The sequence below is a fragment of the Takifugu rubripes genome, chromosome 16 (genome assembly GCF_901000725.2).
Source record: "Takifugu rubripes chromosome 16, fTakRub1.2, whole genome shotgun sequence".
NCBI lineage: Eukaryota > Metazoa > Chordata > Actinopteri > Tetraodontiformes > Tetraodontidae > Takifugu > Takifugu rubripes.
Window position 1 is genome coordinate 10,529,408 of NC_042300.1, and position 22,808 is coordinate 10,552,215.

The window sequence follows — 22,808 nt, forward strand, 5'->3', positions numbered from 1 at the left end:
GTTTGACCATGTGATGAAGCTAGTTCCCTGGCTGGAATGGGGGGGGGGGGGATGTTTGATGATGATATTACATTGAAATGACTGAATCTCTGGTTACTCCAGAGTCTTCGATCAGCTCCACCTGTACAGCCTGCGATTATTCTGCACACAAGTTCTCCCCCAGATCGTGTCTGCGCCGGCCTTTTAACTCTTCCAGACATCTCAAATATAAATGCCAGCCTGCCAACCCTGCTTTCATCTCTGTCCGTGCCGCATTAACATCATCTGCATTAATAAACGCAGTCATGTGTCTGATGCACTATTACGTAACACTAGTTGCGACCACGTTTCTTGATGACTGACAGAGCATATATGGGGAACTTGCCTGGAGATAATCTTGAATGTAAATGATGCTATGTAAATAAAACCAAATCAAATGTACTGAGGGCGGCAGTGGTTAACAAGGATTAGCCAGTTCATTACGACTATTAATTCATCAATAAAGTAAACTATATATATTATTTCACATTTTTATTTCAGGTTTCAGCTGCTTTTAGCACATGACAGCACAATATCATATTCAACGATCTGGAAAGCGTGATACAGAAGATGTCTTGTATTTCACACAGTCCAATGAACACCTGGTTGATTTGACCTGGACGTGAAGTGCTCTGAACGACCCACACACTCCTGGCTGTGTGAGGGAAACATACTTGTTGGATTTGCTGTTAATTGAATCCACTTCTCTCCAAAGTTCTGTGCTTTGCTGCAACACTGACAACACTTAGTGACGCTTGATGGGATGGAAGGAGGTTCAAAAAGCAAGAGCTTTAAACTGCACTCAGAGAGAAAAAGCAGCATTTCAAGGTGTGTTTGAGCGGGGTGGCGGGCCGCATGATGAGATTTATTCCTCGGCTGGAAATATGTGCAGCTGCAGGCAGTGGCCAGAACTCCTGCACAGATATGTGAACCAATGTGACCACACTACAGTTCTTGTTCTGTGCCCTCCCTCTTTGGTAATAAAGGTCAATGTTGAGCACCAGGACATTCACACACTGCACATTAAAGCCCTTTGTGTCTGTGGTTTCCATAAGAACAAAGGAAAATGATAAAATAAAATAAAAATAATAATAATTAAAAATCCCAAATCTTCAGAAAAACATCCTATAATATTCACAACATCATAAGCTAAAGCTAAAAACTGCATGAATTAGACAATACAGAAGCAGGTTGTTACACAGACTGATAAATGTGTGTTAAACCCACTCAGGTGGCTTAAAACCCTTCATGTTTTATATATTTTGCCGACCTTAATGTCACCATCAAAAGCAGCTGAATATCATCAGCAGATGTGCATAAACTCAGTGCTGAAGCAATGTGAAAGCGACAGATTCATCTGAGATGACTGAAACCTTCCAACTAATGTCCTCGGGACTTTGCCAGACTGACTTAATAATTTATGGATGATATTCAGGTACATATAGAATTAAAATCTCTGGGGTAAGTTGTGGCTTTAACTGTCAACTGATTAATTCTTGAGACGAACCTGCTGATCTTCTTCCTCCATGTGTTATTAATGAGGCCTGGGTTCACGACACAGTCCTTCTCTTCAAGTGTTGCCTGGGGCTTTGGACTGCACCTTAAAAGCTTGAGCGTCTTTTAGAGCGGCATCCTTGTGCAGACGGAAAGGTTTACCTAATAAGATATGTCATGTCTTGTTGACACAGGAAGTGTGTCTCTGGAATGCTTCATGAGGTTCATAATGTGCTCCTTCTGCACAAGTGAAAATGAAAGTAGTAAATCTTAAAAATGAAGTTCGGGAATACAAGCTTTCATAAAAACAGAAACAGGCGTTCTTCAGAATTTTTTGCAACCAGTATACAGGTATAAGCCCTTTAGAAAAGAAGCATAATCTAATCATAATTTTTCCATAATCTAAAACTGCATAACAACCTCCTCATCTGTGCTGAGTTATAATAAATATATAAGTAGGTGCCCAAATGGTATTGGTGTGCAACCCTGAAGGGTTTCAAATTCATCTCATGTAGTTCGTATTTCCACCGCTAGGTGGTACTATATCCCACACATGGACCTTTCACGTTTGGTGCTGACGAGAAATGAAATAAACATTTCGTGAATCTTTTCAAACTCAACAGTAAGATTTTTGCACTGTTGAGATGGGGGGGTTTCACACAGGTCAAGGATGAATTTTTGATTACCTATTAATCACACAATGTGACAGCTTTATATGAATATTCCAATATTTAGTTGATGCTTCCATCGTGATTTGGTTATGCAGTCAAAGACCAAGAATAGACTAAACAGTGCCCGTGTTCTGCCCTAAATTCAATTTGCGAATCAAATCAAAGTAGACCTGACATAAATCTGTCACACTGATGGCTTTGGTCATTTGATAGTCTGGGTGATATTGTTTATAAAAACTATTTTAAGGCATAACGTGGGCGTGAGCAGACTGGAAAATGTATTACGCAGCAATTATACACTGATAAGAGATTTATCCCCAAGCTGTTTTTGAGTGGAGAGAGCAGGGGTCAGCAGTTCTGACCACATGCGACTCCCATAATCACACCACGGGACACATTTGCATCTGAAGGGAAACTGGACCACACACAAGTGAAGAACGCTGCTGTTTATGCTTTTAGAGATAAGGAGCATCAGGATTTACATTATCAGCCACATGGATAAGTAGCGGACAACTCTTTTGGTACCTTAAAGATGCTACAACAGCCCCATCTTGAGGAGATGTTTTATACAGTTGCGCATTAGAAACGTTACTTTTGTGCCACGTTATATACGTGTATATATATGTAGGTATTTTATTCCAGGGTTATTCTATTCAAAGAAGACCACTGGCTGAAAATTGTAAGTTTTGTATTTAGAAATGCCAAAATGATGTTTGTGACAAAAATAAAGAACATACATAAATATATCAAGAGCCCGTTCAGAGTTATCACCATCAAGATGAAACGTTAGGGAGCTAGTTCCTTAAAAAAAACAAATAAAAATATTTAAAATACCTAATATCTCACTGCTTGCATATTTATAAATCTATATAATTGATAATTAAATGTTATCAATGTATCGTTACAGCATGGCCACAAGGTGGCAGCAGTTCTCGGCCGTTGTAAACACAACTTTATGATGAACTTCAACGTTTTAGCCATTTGGAAAATCATAACAAAAAAAAAAACATCAATTAGAATGTGTTTATCCTCAATAATGAAGCTCCAACGCAAGATTTAGTGCCGGAGGGCCCCTCGGCGCCTCCTGACATCAGTCGCACGGCGAACACCGCGACGCAGACGGAGGAGAAACGAGGCGGCGCTACGCTGGAGCAGATGGGTCATATCCTGCACGCAGTCACTTTCCTCGGTCCGCCTTTCGCACTTTTCCTCCTGGAAACCTCTGCAGGGACGTAGTGGGACTCAGTCAGCATGGAGGGAGCCAAAGGAGAGGAACGATCCGCCGAACAGGCTGCGTCCCTTTTTGGGACCCCAGAGGTGGAGAGTCAGAGAGGGAACACTGGAGCGGGCAAGAAGAGTAACTGGAAAATCCTTACAGGGGTATGTTTTGACCATAATTCCTATCTGCCTATTCCAAAAGAGCTTAGTTTTTGCCCACATGAGAAGTAGCTACCCCAACTAAGATGTATGTCCCCCCACGATGCAAGCAATAAATCGGATTATTGTAATTTATAGATATGTTCTGGTAGTGCTGGACGTGGACCACGAGGAGCTCACGCGATCCAATGTTTTAAACATTTTTTTTTAAATTGTTAAACCAAGGCAGAAAGAAAGTTCTGTTTCCAGCAGTTCCCAGCGCAGAAACGTGTGTGAATTGGACTCAGCATCATCACAGCAGTGGTGTTAAAGGACAGAGGAGGCCACTATCACACCTACAGGCCGGCAGTGCTGTAGGTGTGAACGTGGAAAACAAACTGTTGCCACTCAAGTGCAAAGAAACAGGCGCCAAGAGAGTCTGCAGGAGGGGGTGAGGAAAACAATGAAAAGCGTCACAAACAACGAGGAAACACGAGGACAGTTCATTCATGGGAGCACACAGTACATGGGATTTACCAATGACAGACCACTCCATACTGACTAAACTCAGTTGTGTCCTGACAGCTCACACATTCAGCCTTTTGCCATTGTGAAATAAGCGCACACTGGGCTGCAGTGTGTTCCTGTTTGTTTGAGCCTGTAAATGCTGTTGCAACATTTTAGATGACAAAGACTTTGGTCATTAATCTTCAAGGCAACTTCAAAACTCTTCAATGGCGCCAACAGTGGAGTTACAGGTGAGCTGAGGAATCTGGCCTGTTTTTCGACAGCCTGGGCTCCATCCGGGTCTCTGTTCCTCTCCTCCAAACGCAGCTGTTCAGAAGTGCAGCCAGGCAGACACGCCATCCATGTGGCACTTTTCGCTGTTGTCAAGGCGTTCCCGTCTGTGAATTAGAATAAATTAAAAGCTTTCTGACTCCACATGGATGAAATGAGCTTGATTACCTTCGTATGCCTGGCGATGATAATGATAAGAGTTAAACAGCCCTTTCCCTGAACTAAAGTCTTACTTTTCCAAAATGCCCCTCTAATTACATACAGATAAGTTGGGGCTGCAGAAGCCTGCAGCCGACAGAGCTCTGCCTACACCCCCCCTTTGACTTTTTTGATTATAGAGCACCAAAACCAACGTTGGGACAGTTGGAGATGGCGGTCAGGGAATTTTAAAATGACGGGCACGGCAGCTTTTCATTACATCCAGAATAAAGGACAAATGTCATTCTAGGATTGCAAAAGTCAGAAAAGAGTCCATATTAAGACACGCTAGCATCACAGTGTAACTTTTTAGGAATCGACCCGCCGCGCCTGGGTTTGGGTGAAGCGTAAGGCTGATAATGTTGCCACAGAAGTTGTGCTTATGAGGATTGGTACAGTTTGGAGTCCTGTAGATTTAAGGGCTGTTAGCAGAAACGTTCCTATGTTTCAGTCTGATTATCTACAGATGTCAGCAGCAGGCGGCTCACCAACTGTTCTCATCACTCCTGACATTTGTCGTCTGCCTTCCAGGTGGTGCTGCTGTTGCTACTGGTGGTCATCCTGGCTGTGGTGTTTTCTGTGACCAAGAGCCACGATGAATCAAGTGAGTGTAAACAAAGACTTCCGTGTACATGCTGACAAAAGTGTTGAAATGTGAGCCCCACCCCTCTAATCTCTTAGCCACAGAGTTTTGCCTGTAATCAGACAGGAAAGAGGTGAAAATATGAGTCAGTGTTTTGGAGTCGTTAAAGGTTTTGCCACCCTCCTCAATTAAAGAATGTGCATTTCTATGAAATATCAGTTTAAACCTATCAAAATGATTGTCACTGACATTAACAGTCATACTTAAATAAGAATCGTGTCCCTCACGTCAGCCCCGAATTCATGCGAATAGAACCAGTTTTAATAGAGTCCAGCCAAATAGAACTGTAGTGATCGTCCAGGAAAGTAAACATTTTGTAACTCTCGTCCCATGTATGTGCTCTCAGTGAAGGGTCTCTCTGTTTACTGCAGACAGACAGGAATAACCGTCCTCTCAGGTTACATGTTGGGACGTTTCAGCATGATGACAATGCGAACTCCTGAACAATCAAATAATCTGTGTCCTGGGACCAACTAAGTGAAATTGCCGAGTCGTGCAAGAGCTCCCCTGTGAAGCGTTTAAGAAACTCCGCAGGAGCTCGAGTTACCGACCAGCTGGGGTTAGGGTTAGGGTTAGCAGGCAGAGGAGCGTTAACCCCCAGCGTATGAGCAGTTCATGGGATTTATTTCTGTCAGGCTCCAGTGATGAGGCTTTTTTAGCCCACCGTTCCAAAAACACGTCACAAACACACGTTTGAGTGACACGGGAATGTTCACCCGAGGCTGGCATGTTTTCCAACTCTCCCTCCAAGACGTGGGCAGCAGCGTCGCTGCGCTCTTTGTGCAGAAACCCACCTCGTCCATTTTGGGGGCGGCGGCTCGGACTGCGGGCAACTGCCGCCAGGATGGGTGGGGCTTTTTCTCTACTGTGGCATTCCGCTTCAATTCATAGCAAGCTAATACCAAAGCCAAATGGGCTATTTTCTCCTCATGACTCACTCACAAACATGTACTTTCTCTCACTTTGATGCAACTTTGCAGGAAACTTCACATTTTTCACCAGGCTGCTATTGGAAGTGCAGCCTTTGGACAAAGATGGAAATAAAAAATAAATACTGTTAGATAAAGATAAAGTTAAACCCAAAACTGTTGTTTCCTGGAGACAGAGCACCCCAGTGTCTGACCTGGAGGGGCAGCGAGGAAGGGCGTCTCATAAATATGCTCTTCCTCTGTCCTGTCCTTTATTTTCATAAATATACGTGGAACTAGTTCAAGTTGGGCCTTGAAAAAACCTGTGAGGTGGTGATGTAGCTTCCTGGATGTAGAACTTGTGCCCTTAGTAGTGACCTTTAGAATGAGTTTCCAAACACACCCGACAGTAGACAATCACAGGTAGGATGTCATATACTCCCATGGTGCGGAAAACACTCTGATTTATCAAATTATCTGATCAGGATCTCTCACAGTCAAACACAGATGTTCACAGATGTCTTATTTCATAACTGGAACAGGAAAAATATATATGAATGTTCCTGGAGAAGAAAAGGTGAAAGTAGGTTAATAACAATTCATTTCCTTTTTCCTTTTTATGCCTTTGACCCACAGATCAAACTAAGGATTCACCAGGTTAATATCTGCTATCTGTCCAGGACTTAGTGTACAGATGGCTCTGGTATCCATGACAACACAGACCAGTGGTCAAGATTCTGTAATTCATTTCTTTGTGTGAAACAACTAATGTATTTTCCCAGCGAATCGCATAAATGATGCAGTAACACAGATAATAACACTCTTAACTTATCAGCTAAGCTGCATTTCCCTTTGACACCATTAGACCGTGTGTTTTTCATCCTTATTTGGAAATGAGTTTTACATCACATTAATGAGAATGTTAAGAGGAAAAAAATGCTCATCTCTTCATCAGGAGGAGAACTCTGGCTGCAGCAGACCGATGAAGAAATTCAGCAGCCACAGTGTCCATCAGGGTAACGCGATGTTTTTGTTTTTACACGTGTGAAGTCAGAAATGAGGCCGTTACAGTGGAAAGTTCTGTCTATCTTCTATTACATCATCTCCTCTCATCTGTGTCTTTCGTCATTGTTGGTGGCCGACCAAGAAAAAAGTCACCATCTATATGAGAACTAGGCTAACTGCAGCGATGAATGCGTCCTGTGTGGTTGTACACGGTCAAAAGCTTTTGTTTGCTTTTCTCTCCTGCTGAGGGTGTAACCAGACAGACTTTAACGCTGTGGAAAGAAAAAGTTATGACTATAAATAAAGTTGTGTTTAGTTTGAAAGTGTCCTTTCAAATTCCTTAAGTGGGCAATTACACATGCTTACACTTACTCAGTCAGTTATTTTTATCACTCCTTTGGCCAGACTACACTTGCGGATGATTTGTTCTCAAAAGATGTCTATATTTTTGTTTTTTAAATGCTAACTTTTCTGAAAACATGTTGGCCTGTAGTTTATGGTGAACAGTTGAGACCTCCGGCAGCTAGAGGGCAGCGTGACAGTTTGTCTTCAGCTGTTTGACACTGTAGCCAAGTGTAACAACAAAACTAAGAATCAAGAACTCAATATGTCGTAACTACAGTTTATATAGATGTACAACCTAACAGCCCTCCTACGTAAAGTGAAGCATCTTAGTACCAGATATTTATTTAGTCTTCTGTTTTTCTTCCTGTTGTTACCACTTTTTGCAGCTTTTCCAAGCCTCCCCTCATCCTCGTGTCTCTGGACGGTTTCCGGGCAGAATACCTGAAAGACCACAGAAGCCACATTCCCGTCATCAATAAGCTGCGTAAGTCAGCAGCAGAGTTGATTCCTGAGCTGGTGGTGTGTTTGGACCGCATGAGGAGTGACAGACGAACACTCTGTTGCAGGAAAGGCTGGAACCACAACAGCACACCTGAGGCCTGTCTATCCCACAAAGACCTTCCCCAACCATTACACCATCGTCACTGTGAGTTGTAGCCTTTATCTGTGATCTACAAAAGTTAAGGAGGATTTTATTACAGTACAAGAACATTTCCTCCTCCACCAATCGCATGAAACGATGGAAATATATATAATATAACCTGAACAAACAAACAAAAATAGCCAAGTTAAAATATGCTAGCACCCCCGGCTGAAATGCTGCCAGAGGAAATGGAATCCATATGTGCAACAGACTAGAAAGCAGATGTTGCATGTGGTGGAGCAGCTCAACTGCCACCAGACCTCTGTGGCATTTATATTGTAGTTGTTCAGTCATTCACATTGATGCAGCATTTAAGGTTAATTAGTCTGTGAATCTGAACATTTGAACCGATCGGGGGTGAAGCTCTTTCTGTGGGGCGTTCAAGGTACCCCAATTGTTTTTGGTGTGTTTTAGTTTCCTGATGTACACCAACTCTGACTCGACTTTACAGTGGGACTGTTCAGTGTGCCGCGCTGCTGTTTGAGATCATCATTTGGAGTTTTTCCCTTCATGGAATCGACAGTACTATTAAGATTTATTTCAAAGAGCAGCCGCAGAGCTGGCAGGGAATTCCTGGAATCACACCCAGACATTTCTGTGGTTACTACAGTATTTATGACCCCATGACGTCGCTGCAGCCAAAAGCAGCCGGCGTTGATTGAGCGTTGTTATCTGCCACTGCTGCAGGGTCTGTATCCCGAGTCTCACGGGATCGTGGACAACAAGATGTACGATGTGTCCCGGAACGCTTTCTTCAGCCTGAAGACGGAAGAGAAGTTTAACTCAAAGTGGTACCAAGGAGAGCCAGTAAGTGAAGGATGGGCTTCCCGGTCAGGAGATCGAATCTGTGGCAAATCTGAGGCATTTTCATGGAATTATTCTGTCACGCTCCGGCCTGACAAAGATGGATTTTCACCACTGATTAATGACCAATAGTGCTTCATCAGTCTCATCCCTTCTCCTTGCGATAGGAAGCCCTCTCAAATAGAGCATGCAGGGTCAGCGGCTCTGTCAGGAACAGAGAGGAAAAATCACTCTTAATGCAGCTTTTCCCAAAGATCGAAATAATGGAACCGCTGCTGCAGGAAGGGACAGTCAGATATTGAGCCATCTCTGGACTCTGAGAGGTTCCATTGAACTTGACTCCATTTAGCTTGATGGCTTTAGGAGCATATGTGACCTTCGACCCCTTTGAATTGAGTTTACAGCATCTTCCCCACATCTGAGCCCGACCCAGAGTTCTAATCCTTCAGTAAAAAATGAAAGGAGTTCAAGCTCTAAGTGAACGTAGGGGTGATTTTCAAAGGGCGTTTAATCGAGTGAAACGTGTGTGAAGTGGTCGTGTCACCTTCTCAGATCTGGGTCACAGCCATGCGTCAGAAACTGAAGACGGCGACCTTCTTCTGGCCCGGGTCAGACGTCGCCATCAACGGCACCTTTCCGAACTTGTACAAGAAGTATGACAGGTAAGAGCGGCTCCGTGTTACAGGCTCAGTCCCACAGGATCCTGTTTAGTTTCTAGGTCGCGTCTACTAAAGTTAAAGAAAAGCAGCAGATGTGGCGATCTCGCACTCACGGTCCATTTCTTCGTGGTGCACAGGAGCGTTTCCTTCGAGGACAGAGTGGCGACGCTGTTCGACTGGCTCAGTTTACCTGAAGATCAAAGGTAAATCTGGCGCTTCAAAGCTACGGGAATCTGTCGCGTTCCTGGTCATCACGGCAGCTGTTGTTGTTTCAGGCCTGACTTTTACACCCTGTACCTGGAGGAACCGGATGCATCCGGTCATAAATATGGCCCGACGAGCAGCGAGGTCAGACATTCTCTTAATATTTATCCTGCGGGATTTTGCCTCATTTAAGGCAGAGAGGTGTCACAGCACCCTGGTGGGGTCAAAGTTCAACCTGGGAAAGCAGCTGAATTCAGACACCCCTTCATCAGCTGTGGCAGCAGCATCTGTTGGCACAAGACGGCGTTGTCTATTTAGCATGTTTGACAGGAAGTGATGTCAGTGGCCACCTCTGTGCCTTCAGGTGGTCAGCGCTTTGAAAAAAGTCGATGGAATTCTGGGAATTCTGATGGACGGGCTGATCCAGAGAGGCCTGCTGCGCTGCGTCAACGTGATCGTTGTGTCGGATCACGGTGAGCTCGCTGTCACACACACACACACACACAAAAGGGAATCCTTTATGGGAAAGAGAACGGGTTGATGTTGTTGTTGTGTGTCACAGGTATGGAGGAGGCCTCGTGTGAAAGGGGCGTATTTGTGTCAAACTACCTGGAAAATACGGACGACTTCAACCTCATCCAGGGCCCGGCTGCTCGCATCAGACCCACCCGCCTCCCTGAGAACTACTTCTCCTGTGAGTTCCCGTGCACGGCATCATTGATCGTGTGTCTCATTTCTGACCGCCGGCCTCTGTTTTTCCCCCTCAGTCAACTACGAGGGCCTGGTGAAGAACCTATCGGTATGCCAACTATTCCAAATGGATAATTTTGTACTCATAATGGGGATGAGGGACGATCCCACAGTTCAGCTCCGTGAGAAACAAGTCTTCTGTCCCTGACTCCCGTCTGCTGTGTGTATTCTGAAGTGCAGGACCGCTAATCAGGTAATGACACCATACCTGAAAGAAAACCTCCCCAAACGGCTGCACTTCGCCTACAACAACCGCATCGAGAGAGGTCACCTGTACATGAAGAGTGGATGGCAGGCTGCGCTGTGAGTCTCTTCGGCCCGTTCAGGTCGCAGCGAGGCAGAGTCACGTGGCGTAAATTTCTGTCTCTCTTCAGGGGGTGCTATAAACGGCTATTGTACAATGATCACCTATCCATTTTGTTATGCTGTGTAGCCTAAATGTGGAGAAAATAAAGAAAAACCAAAGCAATATCAGGAAAAGTGATTATATGCGTTTATAGGATCAATTTAAAACCACGTAGCATAAAGAAATAACAAACTGATTCAATTCTGCTCAGCCGGATGTGATCTGATGGTATAAAATCACTTTATAAGCGTGTGTGAGCCAGATTTTAAGGTATCAGGGCAACGGCGCCGCTATCATTTATGATGAATGTTGGACAAAATGTGGGAGACGAGGGATGGTAGCAATCATGCAATCATGGAACCATATGGCTGAAATGCCTCAGCGTTTAAGTTACTTAGAGTTCAGCTTTGCTCACCCTGGAATTCTTTAGGATTAATGGAGCCGCATTGCTCTCATCCCTGTGTTTACTTTCGCTCTCTGGACAAGCCTTTTTCTTTCTCTCTCTCAACAGCAACCGCAAGGAAGTCAAATACTGCACGGGGGGATTCCACGGCTCTGATAACCTCTTCACCAACATGCAGGTCAGAGGGCTCCTCACTGTTACATCTTCCTAATCTAGCATCATAATCTGGAAGAACGACGGGAGCGGCTCGCTGTTGTTCCGTTCTGTTTGTAGTGCTGTTGAATTACAGCCGGAACGGATCCATCCGTATATGGATTTTCATTTTTGGCATCCTCAAGTACCTCCCCTGTGAGATGGAGGTATCAGTTGTAATTTCACTGCTTTGAAAGACACAGGAAGTCCCACCAGGGTGTTGCGTGGTGCTCTAAATGCTACTCCAAAGCCTTCATTTGAACTTGCTGCGATCGCGTTTGTTTCTGTCTGCCACGTTCAAGTCAGTCATCATAATGCGTCTGTTTTTGTTGCCAGACGTGGTTTACACTGGAATTCAAATAAGTATAATTGGCTTACAAGGTTGAGTTGGAAGAAAAGTAAACAGTCCTGCCAGTTGCTTTTTTCCCTGCCCACACACAGCAGTAGAAGAGCCGCGAGGGCCCGGCACACACACTCCTCTTCCCGGCACACACACTCCTCTTCCCGGCACACACACTTCTTTCCCCTGCACATGTGTCTAAATCCCACCCAGATGGCCCCTTTCCAAGGTTATGTGAGGTCATTCTGCTGCGTTAGTTTATTTTAGCTCTTTGTGCAGTTTGTGTGGATTTTGATACCGGCGTTGCAGCTAAAATGGTCCTCAAACACAAATGAATCAAAGAACAAATGTCACTCTTCCGCAGGCGATCTTCCTTGGTCACGGTCCAGGATTTAAGTACAACACAGTCGTGGAGCCCTTCGAAAACATTGAAATATATAACCTCATGTGTGGTAAGTATATCTTCATATCTCTATTGCAAATTGACATCAACAAACATGCTGAGTTTGCCATGAGAGAAGGATATGAAATCTGGATATGATACAGGTTGCCAGGCAACCAGAGAACACACTTTGGTACAAAACAATCTCTCTGCATTCAAATAGTATGGTTAAAATGTGATTTTAATTGAAATGACTAGCATTAGCAGTGCTGGGCTCACTCGTGATGGCATCTTAAACCACTCTAGAAGTGTTTTCATTTTTTTAAAATGTTTCTTTTCATCAGCTGCTTTGAATGAGTACAATTTCCAACCTTTGATGTTATCAAAGCTCACCAATGCAGCCTTTTATGGGGCGGCAGCCTGAGAGGGCAGTGAGGACGGTAGTGTTGCGACCTGTGATCGGCAGCTTGTTTAGATGGCAGTAATTTCGATCTTTTTGTTGAGAACATGATCACAGTGATCACTTTTTGGTGATATTTGTCATAGTTTTGGCAGTTCAAAAGAAGGACCAGGTGAACTGACTCCTGAATGTAGCTTAAAGCTAAAATCACTTGGGCAATCTGGAAGTCACAACGGAGAAGAACCTAACTTCTGCCTCACAATCTTTACACAATCATGTTACACGCAGGCTGATTAGTTGTCTTCCTCGATGTGATGGATTAAATGTAGGCAGCAACAGCCACATCACCTCCATGCTCTCCGTTTCCTCTCCAGACCTCCTTGGGATCCGTCCTGCTCCAAACAATGGCTCGCACGGCAGTCTGAATCACCTCTTGAGGCGTCCCGTCCACTTACCGGTGCATCCGGCACAGCTCTCACATGACAGCCAGTGCGAGGCCAACTCCTCCATCCCAGCCCCCCATCCACCATGTGCCTGCAGTTTCCGAACCCAGGAAATGGTACGTGTTGATCCGGGCCGCCGAACATTCTCACTGGTGCAAGGTGGCGGCCTCGCACGCAAGCTAACAGTGGTGATTTCCTTTCAGGAGGCCGCCCTGAACAGCCGGATGCAGATTAATGACAGTAGGTTTCTTATTGTCTCTTTTAGTGCTCATTTCCTTTTGCATCAACATTCTCACCTTTTTCATCCAGGCACTAAAGCGACGCTCCGTCGCCTCCACCAACCTTTCGGCACCCCCGGAGTCCTCCAGGCCGGGGTCACCTTCTGCCTCCTCCATCACGTCGACTACCTCAACGGCTACAGCCGCGACCGCCTCATGCCCCTCTGGGTGTCTTACACCATCCAACCGGTTGTGAGTTCTGCCACTCGTGTTTCATGTGGGGTTCTAGTTTGACGGGAGAGTGTGAGAGGGTGTTTGGTATTTAAAACAGCTTCTCTAAGCAACTAAAACACTTGTCTTTCTCGCGGTGCAGTTGAGCTTTAGTGTAAACGATGACCTCAGGGCCAGCCGCCTCCTCTAGAAGGGTTCACACTGTTGTGCTTTGCTGTCTCAATGATGGAGCATCAAAGCGCTATTGATGTTAGCTTTATAAGGGGATTTTCAGATAAACTGTTCCAAATGTGAACATATCGGTATGGAAAATGTTACCATGCTGAAATTTTAAATCTGCATGAACGTTCATGTCTAGTGAACATCCATCTGTTAACATTTCATTGAGCCTGCTCGTGTTTAGCTGTGCTTGGAGGTGTTAGCAAATGTCATGTGTGTCGTGTATTGCTGCAAGTGCGGTATTCTCATTCACATTTTAAAAAAAAAAAGTTCCTCCATTTGGCTCTGCATCTTTGTGTCTACAGTTTATCTTAGTCTGTTCGTTAATTCATAATAATAGACACTTTTCCCCCACACTGTTGCTACTCACGGATCATTTCTCTCAGACCAGAGTCCAACCCCTGAGCCCGGGGTCAGTGGAGTGTGTTCGTGCTGACGTGCGAGTTCCAGCAGCCACCGGCCAGCTGTGTCTGCCCTATGGCCTCCTGCACCCCCCTAGTGAGTGTGTGTCCGTGTGTGTGTGTGTGTTTGAGGACATGCTGTCCTCAGCTTGGTGTTGAATTCAACATGACATGTTTTAGAGGCACATTCAGATGTAAAAATGCACCTGCACGCTCAGGGTGCAACACTTAAAAGCATCCCTCATCCTGTTAACTCACGTGTCTCTGAAGATAAATGAATTTCATTTTTAACATGAAACTTACTAATGTAAAGGACTTAAAACAATTCTACTGGTAGTTGTTTCCTTGATTGTGACACCGCCATCACAGGAATTGTATGTTTGAATATGTACCCTTATTTCAAAGATTTTAGAGTTGCTGAATTGTCCCTTTCGCTGTTTAGATCTGAGCGTCCTGGGGTCTCCCACAGACTCTAAGATCACGAGCAACGTAGCACCAATGTTCTCTGCATTCACAGGTGAGACGGAGACTTAATTTGTTCGACTTCTGCGGTGGAATTTATATAAAATAATTCAACTTGGTTATGAAACGGGTCTGATTTATAGACTGGCCTGTTGCCCGGCTGCATTAAAGGTGATTCAGATAGAATGACACACAAGTTAAAGTAGACCTTTGACTTAAGCTAGTCATTATGTAATTATGATCCCATGCAGCAGCATACAGCATGCGCGTAGTTCGCAAACATTTGGTCATTTGTTGTGTGTGTGTGTGTGTTTTGGGGGTTTTTTTGCCAGAGGATTTAATCAATGGGAGGGACACAAATAGCTTTGGAACTTTACAGGGGCCACCCATATTGTGAATGGAAACTCTGAGATGAGGGATCCCGTAGAGAGAAAATTCCCCGCAAACTTTATATTATGCACCGATAGTGCCTCCTGGTGGCACATATGTCGAATTACAGCGAGGAGCGGGCTGTGGGAAATGGCCAGGTTTGAGATAAAACTTGGAAATAAATTTTAAAAAACAACAAAAAAGTCAAAGTCAATTGACTTTAACTGGTAATGGCCAAGACTGAATTTGTGTTATCATGCTTACCAGGTAGGATTTATCATTCTTGCTTTTTTGTGCTTTGTGTGATCTTCCCACAGATGTTTGGAATCATATACACGATGTTCTCCTCCCAAAGTATTCCCAAGAGCTGAACGGCGTGAACATCATGAGCGGGCCCATATTCGATAAAGACTTTGACGGAAATGTTGATCCCCTGGAAGCGAGCTCAGGGTAGGGCGCGCGTTGGTGCAAGACAGAGTTTACAGTTTGCCAGTTGACCGGCATTGTGTCATTTCCCCTCTGTTCACCTTAAGAAATCTTTTTCGCCATCAGCTTCTCAAGTTTTCATGTTAATCCGCAACCTCATGTTTGTCAACTGTTGCCGTTAAACTTTTTTTTAAAAAACACAATGAATTTCCTCCTTTTTTTCTTCTTTTTTGACCATTTTATCCCTTTGAGGGGATGACAGGGTGGACGCTGCATAAGGGCAAAGGCAGATCAGCAGTTTAGAAAGCAAAATTTATTGTATTTAAAAATATCCTGGTGGTCCGGTGCTGTCCAGCAGCCCACTCTGCGCCACTAACTTTATTAACAAGTTGAAAATCGGATCCGCTTTTTTTCCTGCCAGCTCAGTAAATCGAAGAACTCAGTGAGGGTTGCAGTTTCTGATCTTGTTCCTTTGCCGTCCAGGAACGGGGCCCTGGGCTCGCCCACACATTTCTTCATCATCCTGACCAGCTGCAGGAACCCGACCTTCAGCCCCGTCGACTGTGTGGGTCCCCTGCGGGTCCGGTCCTTCGTCCTACCTCACAGAGAGGATCACACAGAGAGCTGCGCTGTGAGTGACCCCTCTGGCTGCCTCTGCAGGACCCAGCTGACACATCCCACACTGGAAAACATGATCGTGCATCACATCCCTTCACTTTTTTCCTCAGATGGGGTCAGGCCTGACGTGGGTGGAGGACTGGCTGCAGCTCCACGTGTCCCGAGTGCGAGACATCGAGCTCCTGACTGGACTGAGCTTCTACCACGACAGGCTGTCGGTGGAGGAGACGCTAGAGCTGAAGACTTTTATACACAGTGCACAAAATCACTGACTGAAGCCGTAACGTCCAGAAGGAGCCATGTCCATTCTGTCCATCAAGACTCCGTCCACAGAGACACGGACAGAGGACCTACAGCGTGGGTCTGAAAACCATCCCTGTGCTCACATTTCCAGCCAGATTTTTCCTTTGATTTTGTATCTGTAATTTGGAATATTTTATAAAGTTCTGACTCTGATCTGTCTGGGGTTTTTTCCCATGTTGATACAAATATTTTTTTGGAACCAAAGACACATCTGCTGAGCAGCTGCACTGTTTTCTTAGAACGTTATCATGACCAAAATAAAAGATCGAGGAGTGGAAGAGATTCTGAGCCTTTCATCCGAACTTCGTTGTGTTTCGGCCTGTGGTTTTTGCAATTGTCGTCGGTTGTTGGCGTTTTTTAGGTCACATCGTCCCACTTTTGCACAAGCCTTTGTGAATTTCCCATTTGGCGCCACCACGCCGAACAAGCCATTTGTAGAAAAATAAGCACCTTCCATTTTCATTTCAGGGCTGGATTTTCTTTTCAACTGCAGACTCATCACGTCTGCACTTACCTGCTCTCAGACGCTTTGCAGGCAGAAAAACTGAACCTTCGCATGGTAGATGGTGCTTTTGGGGGGATGGGGGGGGGGGGGGGGGGGGTGCTTCAGATTGCACAACATGTGTGAAACCCAAAAGGAAGGAAACTGAGCTCTTTATCTTTCGTGCTGTGTATAAATTCTGCCACTTCCTCTGGCTGACCACTCCAGTACAGCGGGCCTGAGGGTAAGATCTTTGCAGTCTTCTCTCCTCTGTGTGTGTGTGTGTGTTGTGTGTGTGTGTGGGGGGGGGTTAAAAGGGGCACGTCAGTAGACTCAACATTGTGGGTCGCACCTCAATGGTGACCTTTGACATTCCAGTTTTGATCCCAATCGATTTGATCCCTCGGCAGACCAGTCAGATCTCCCACCGTGTTGAACATAGTTTGCCGACGCCCCCTGAAAGAACCCGTCTGCTCAGTGAAACAGAAACCTGGTTGCTGCTGTCGCACAGCTTCCACTATGTGGTGATCAGGCTGCATCACAGTGGTCTTCCAGGAAGACACCACGTGAGCAGGGTTTTTTCTTTCCTCGTCTACTCTTCCATATTTGGGTGACAGCATCTACGCTCTAGTGTCCTTTACTGTCACTGCTGCGGTGGGCTCACGCCCCTTCTTCTTAGATAGGAACTCGCACTCATTACCGAACTGACCTGAATCATGAGTGCGCTCTTCGTGGGAAATGCCAAATGAGTCTGTTGACGTGCCAATGGTCGTGTCACGCCGGGTTCCCTGGAACCCTTCGAATCAGGAGATCTTTAAATAGCACCTTACAGAGTAGAATCGACAACTGACCCTGAGTCAGCCTGTACGGCAACCAAACTAAGGTCCGCCCGTGCAAAAATGGGACATAGGGCCCCCACAACCACGCAAGGGTGCACAAAATTGTTGCTCAAAGGGGCAAAACTCACAAGGACACAGGGCGAAAGACAGATGAACTGACCGGCAGACAAAAAGAAGGAAGTGCAGCACACCGTGGGCCATCAATAATGCAAGGCTTGGCATTTAGTTTGTTGTGGCATCAGTGAAGCACCACTGCTCTTCCTGCCACCGAGGGACCAGGAGCAGCGGATGAGGGAGGGGAGGACGAGGACGCGCAGCAGCGCAGCAGAGAATCAGCCGCGCCTCTGAGTTTCACTCCTCCTCAGATCCTGTATGGGGAGGTTCTCGCTGACTGCGCCACCGTGTCGACTTGGTGCCTGCATCAATATTGAAACGGGGGCTTTTTGCAAACGCTCGTGGAGCTCTGACGTGGACAGAGATCAGCGTCAGGAGACGAGGGGTCGCCGCAGATTAAAAATAACCCTCTCTCCCTCTCTCTCTTTGTCTTCTCAAAGAGGAGGGACCTGTAGGGGGAGGTTTTAAGAGACGCAGAGAGAGAGAGAGGCCGAGAGATGAGCGCCAGTGACTGTTCTCTGAAGATGGATTTAGGTTTGCTTCAGTCTCAGGAGCGAGAAAGAGTCCTGGAGGTTCTCAGAAGGGACAAGCAGCTGCGCACCATAGAGGAGAACAGGATAAGGTGAGGCTTTATGGGCAGGAACCCACAAATATAATGGTTATCAAACTTTTCCACTGCTCAGTTTAAAGACTGCTTGTCACTGTCCTCAGGAGGATGAAGCATGAACTCCAGGAGCTGCGAAGGAGAGGCGCAAAGAGCTACACCCGCCAGTACGGCGAGCGGACGTGTGCCCGCTGCCAGAGGCCACTGGGAAAGTTCTGGAACTCGGGTGCCGTGTGCTTCGGATGCAGCCACAGGATCTGCAGCAGGTGCCGCGTGGGCGTGGGAACGGAGGACTGGAGGTGCACGGTCTGCCACGCCTGCAGGTTAACCTCATTCTTGACTTACTGTTGCTGAGCACGCCATGATGTCATGATGTCATGAGAACTTTGTTTTTGGTACATGACCGGATAGTTAAATGTCTTGGAGGATGTGAATGCCACAATAAACCTGCAAACAAGCTTTTCTGCTGCTACCACGGGGCTACAAATGTTACTACTAGTTTGTTCGTGGTCGAAAATGAAACAACTTTTTCAAATTTGAAGTCGGACTGTGATCTTCAACTGGTGCATTTTAAATGTGTAAAAAGTACAACTTGCTGGGGAAAACGTGGAGAGACAGTAAAGGACAAAGCTTTTCCAAAGACTGAATAAACATTAAAGATGAGCGGTTGTTTTCATTTGTTTTTCCTTTCAGAGAAGTGAAGTTCAGATCAGGAGACTGGTTCATAGAGATGAGGGCAAACAAATTTCCAGTCACCGCAGGTTTGTTTAAATGACTATATTTTTTAAAGGTTCAATGCAATATTGATGTTCTATTCTGAGCGATAAAATATGGAGGATCCCAGCAGAATTTACACAGTGAATCCACGTGTGTGTGTGTGTGTGTGTGTGTATACGCGCGCGCGATGTAACATTTCTTGTCTTTTCCTCAGACAAATACGAGACCACTGGAGAGAAGCTGTTACAGGCGTACAGCATCCACAGGTGCTCTTCAGTGTTCTCTTATCCATTTTAAATGCTTCTGAAAAAAGCACACTGGAAAATCTTACTCTCCCCTCACTCATTTTTAGCAGCCACATATCAGTCATACCTCCTACTCCTCCACCTCACATGGATCAGCAGTTCCTGAGCAGACTGGGGGTAAGGCATGCACATGTTTCCAGTGTTACTGATGACATGGGGGTGTTGAACGTGAACCTGAGGGCCAAATGAACGTTCTGCTCCGCAGGATTTTAAAGACTCGAAGCCTTTCACCAAGTCTGTTGAGGATCTGATGGTGTCCTTCACAAGTCAAATTAAAAGTAAGTTTTGCTTTTGAGTGTGGAGTTATGCAACTTGGCGAGATTAGATGCTAGATTTCAATCACACACACAGATACACGCACACACAAACCGCAAAGGAAGCAGCGCCTCACCGTCCAAACTGCGTAAGCAGAAACTGCAGATGCAGGATGATGAAGACAGATTAGTCTTTTAAACTGAGCTCAGTCCTTCCGCTTTGTGCTTCCTCAAAACAGAGATTTCCACCTCACAAAACGACGTGAGAGGAGATCTGCTGAGTGTCAACAGCAACCGGAGACGGTCCCACTTTCAGTACAGCACACAGAAGAGCCTGTCTGACACCGAAATCAACAAATCCGGCCACGTGAGTAGCAGTAGTAACAGACATGCCTGAATGAGGGTAACCTGGGAAATTAACCAGTCTGCTACTGATGGTCCAGCTCTACCATGGTCCCAGTTTACCAAACCTGTTCAAAAAAGACAGTGACCAGGAAGAGTCTTCCACTGGGGCAGAAGAAGAGACCTCCTTTGGTTCTGATTATTCAATAGGGAAGAGGGTAGGAAGATTAAAATACTACTAAAAATCTGCTCTGGTCTCGGAGTCTGGAGTCATTCTGCCTTTGCAAGTGTAAAACGGGGGCCTTCTGTCTGTGTTGGACCCCCCTCAGGGCAGCAACAGCAGCAACAGCACAGACTGCGGTGTGTTTGAGAGCGTCAGTGTGACGGGAGAGCTGGAACTTTCCCTCAGCTACAACGCCAAGAATTCCTGTCTGGAGGTCACGGTGGGCGCCGGCAGAAATCTCAGCTATGGAGACCCCAAGAAGAAGAAGTGTCACCCGTGAGCTTAGTGTCCTCTACAGCACGCCTTCGTCTCCGTGCAACAGCAACCTCAGCATCTTGCACGTCTCTTCTCAGATACGTCAAACTGTGCGTGCTTCCAGAGAAGAGCAGCAAACTGAAGACGGCCGTAAAGAAAAACACCACAGATCCCATTTTCAATGAGGTTTTAAAGGTAAATGTAATTATTTGGATTGTTAACTCTTTGTGTTCTGTAGTTTCATTTGTCTGTTTCGCAGTATCGCATAGAGCGCCACCTGCTGCTTGGGAAACGACTCCAGGCCTCCGTGTGGCATTCAAGGACCCTGAAACGGAAATCCTTCCTCGGTGAGGTCCTCATCCCCCTGGACGGCTGGAGGTTCGAGGACAAGGCTTTCCAGTGCTCCAACTGGTATCCGCTCAGTCTGAAGGTGAAACAACGAGGTTCATTTATTATCTGTGATCAAAATAATATTGATATGGGGGCAAAAGATTCAAAACGTCTGCGTCTTCTAAAAAAACCTTCCAGCTCTTATTCTTCTGTAAAGCTATTAAATTGTTACTCATGTTTCATTATAAAGTTGCTTATAAGGTTTCCCTCCTTATAAGGTTTCCCACCATATGTCTTTAGGTTTTAATCTGGACACAGTCAGGCTAACTCTTATTTCCAGTCTTTAGCTGAACTAATGGCCTCCAATAAGCACCAGGATGTAGTAAAACTCAATATGAAACATAAGTTAATAAGGTTGATGCATTCTTTTTTCTTTTCTTTTTTTTTTGTTAAATGTAATTTGCCATCTTTGGAATGTCTTTGCAAGAGTAAGTGTTTTGATTGCTTTATGACTACATGTTTTTAATAATACTGTAATGTAATATATATGCATTTATATTTAGTTTTTACTTATTCTTACATCGACCTTCAAACCATGAAAGCCATATGGTTAAAAATAATATTTCTGCTTATTTTGACTTAATTTCTTTCTGATTTCCTGTTCCAACCTTAGTGTCCTGAAGGTAGCGCTCTGGAGCTGGACTGAGGAATACTGAGCTGCATCAGCGACAGTAAGAATTATACTCTTATATTATAAATCGATCCTTTTCGATTAATGGTTAATCGATTAATGCATCACAAAAAAATCAATTCATGGGTTGAGTCTATGGTTATCATATGGTGACCGTAAACCATCCTAGATGAAGTGATAAGTGATGGTCACTAGAGGGCGGTATAGCACTCATTTTGAACACTTGTTCGGTTTCGGTTAAACCGCTTGTTACAATGATCAAGTGCCTTCATTAAAGTTGCCAAACACCTTCTGTCTGCAAACAATTTAGGACACATGTGTCAGAGTGTAAATATGCTGCATTGTAGTTCTGCACAAGGTGCGTCCTGTGTGTTCTTGAGTGTTTCTGTTAATCAATACATAAGAGACTTAAGGGTTTAATAAGCATGGGTGTGTATTTATGTCAATTATTTGTGTGTGTGTGTGTGTGTGTGTGTGTGTGCGTGTGTGTGTGTGTGTGCGTGCGTGCGTGCGTGCGTGCGTGCGTGCTTAGGTGTCTGATGCTAGAAGGAGGCTCTCACAGACAACTCCCATTTCAAAGGGTGACACCAGATTTCACAAAGACCATCCCTTTTTATGAGACAGAGGACTTCTGTTTATTTATGTCATAAATTAATTACACTATTGTTATCTCTATTTACTTGTATTGAATAAACTATGTATGGCTTATGAAACGTGAATGTGTCTGAATGTACACTCTTCATCCTACTGTCATAGTAAGGATAAATACATTCATAATCAAGAAAATGTATTTGTATATATTAGAAACTCCAAAATTTAACATAGATATATCTACAATAGAGCTTAGAGTAATGGTAACATTTAGAGATCACTTTTTTGTGGATAATACATATAGCTGTTTGTTGAACTGGAGTAAATTATTTTATTCTACTCATATTTCGAGTTAATAAAAAAATCCTAAAAAGACATAATAAAGCTAAAATTTACCATTGAACTATATATAAGTGTAAATAGTCCCAGTTTTAAAATCCTGGAAGAGACACTTGATGAGAGTCGCAGGAAAGGAAGTGACTTTAGAATGAGCTCTTGGATGTTTCCGTCTGTACAAAGAAGCCTTTGTAGTGCCAGTGGAAGCCTGCTGGATGTGAAAGAAATCCTCAGGCTCTGGTTTCTAAGGAAAAAAGAAAACCTGTAGGAGATCTGCTGATGTCACGCACCCGGTATTCTCCATTAACCCCCTTTTATCTGCTGGGTTTCCACAACGACCAGTGTGAGATCAGCAGTCCTGAGCTATTGATCACGTATTGCTGGAGCAGATCCTCAGGGAAACATGAATATATTTAAAGTTGATTCATCCTGTGGAGGTGAGAGGTCCAGTTTCTCATTTACAGAAAACTTTAGGAT

At 44.8% G+C, this 22,808-nt stretch overlaps 2 protein-coding genes and 1 long non-coding RNA gene across 4 annotated transcripts; 2 read left to right on the forward strand and 1 right to left on the reverse strand.

Annotated features, from left to right (window-relative positions):
- Positions 1-3,004: 3,004 nt before the first annotated feature.
- Positions 3,005-16,548, forward strand: enpp1 (ectonucleotide pyrophosphatase/phosphodiesterase 1). The gene is made up of 23 exons (XM_011612197.2): positions 3,005-3,563; positions 5,067-5,139; positions 7,042-7,102; positions 7,823-7,920; positions 8,003-8,082; positions 8,767-8,886; positions 9,436-9,545; positions 9,680-9,745; positions 9,818-9,890; positions 10,111-10,219; positions 10,309-10,440; positions 10,514-10,545; positions 10,672-10,799; positions 11,354-11,423; positions 12,142-12,229; positions 12,934-13,118; positions 13,206-13,242; positions 13,312-13,472; positions 14,057-14,168; positions 14,514-14,588; positions 15,220-15,352; positions 15,812-15,959; positions 16,057-16,548. Exons 1-23 carry the CDS (start codon positions 3,435-3,437, stop codon positions 16,216-16,218), a joined length of 2,382 nt encoding a protein of 793 aa, XP_011610499.2. The 5' UTR covers positions 3,005-3,434; the 3' UTR covers positions 16,219-16,548.
- Positions 4,022-5,147, reverse strand: LOC115253015 (uncharacterized). Its single transcript, XR_003891335.1, has 2 exons — positions 5,024-5,147; positions 4,022-4,444 (listed from the first exon to the last, which is right to left on the reverse strand). It is a non-coding gene; the product is annotated as an uncharacterized lncRNA (long non-coding RNA).
- Positions 16,549-16,859: 311 nt separating the features above from the next.
- Positions 16,860-22,117, forward strand: sytl3 (synaptotagmin-like 3). 2 transcript variants are annotated; one of them, XM_011612199.2, is made up of 14 exons: positions 16,860-16,974; positions 18,124-18,305; positions 18,395-18,610; positions 18,981-19,048; positions 19,219-19,270; positions 19,357-19,426; positions 19,515-19,587; positions 19,803-19,930; positions 20,007-20,123; positions 20,235-20,404; positions 20,482-20,578; positions 20,643-20,813; positions 21,387-21,444; positions 21,937-22,117. In XM_011612199.2, the coding sequence occupies exons 2-13, from the start codon at positions 18,181-18,183 to the stop codon at positions 21,417-21,419; spliced, it is 1,320 nt and encodes a 439-aa protein (XP_011610501.2). In that variant the 5' UTR covers positions 16,860-16,974; positions 18,124-18,180; the 3' UTR covers positions 21,420-21,444; positions 21,937-22,117. The 2 variants fall into 2 exon arrangements, with proteins under 2 accessions (XP_011610501.2, XP_003971878.2); XM_003971829.3 differs by lacking the exon at positions 16,860-16,974 and having other exon boundaries at positions 17,435-18,305.
- The last annotated feature ends 691 nt before the right edge of the window (positions 22,118-22,808 follow it).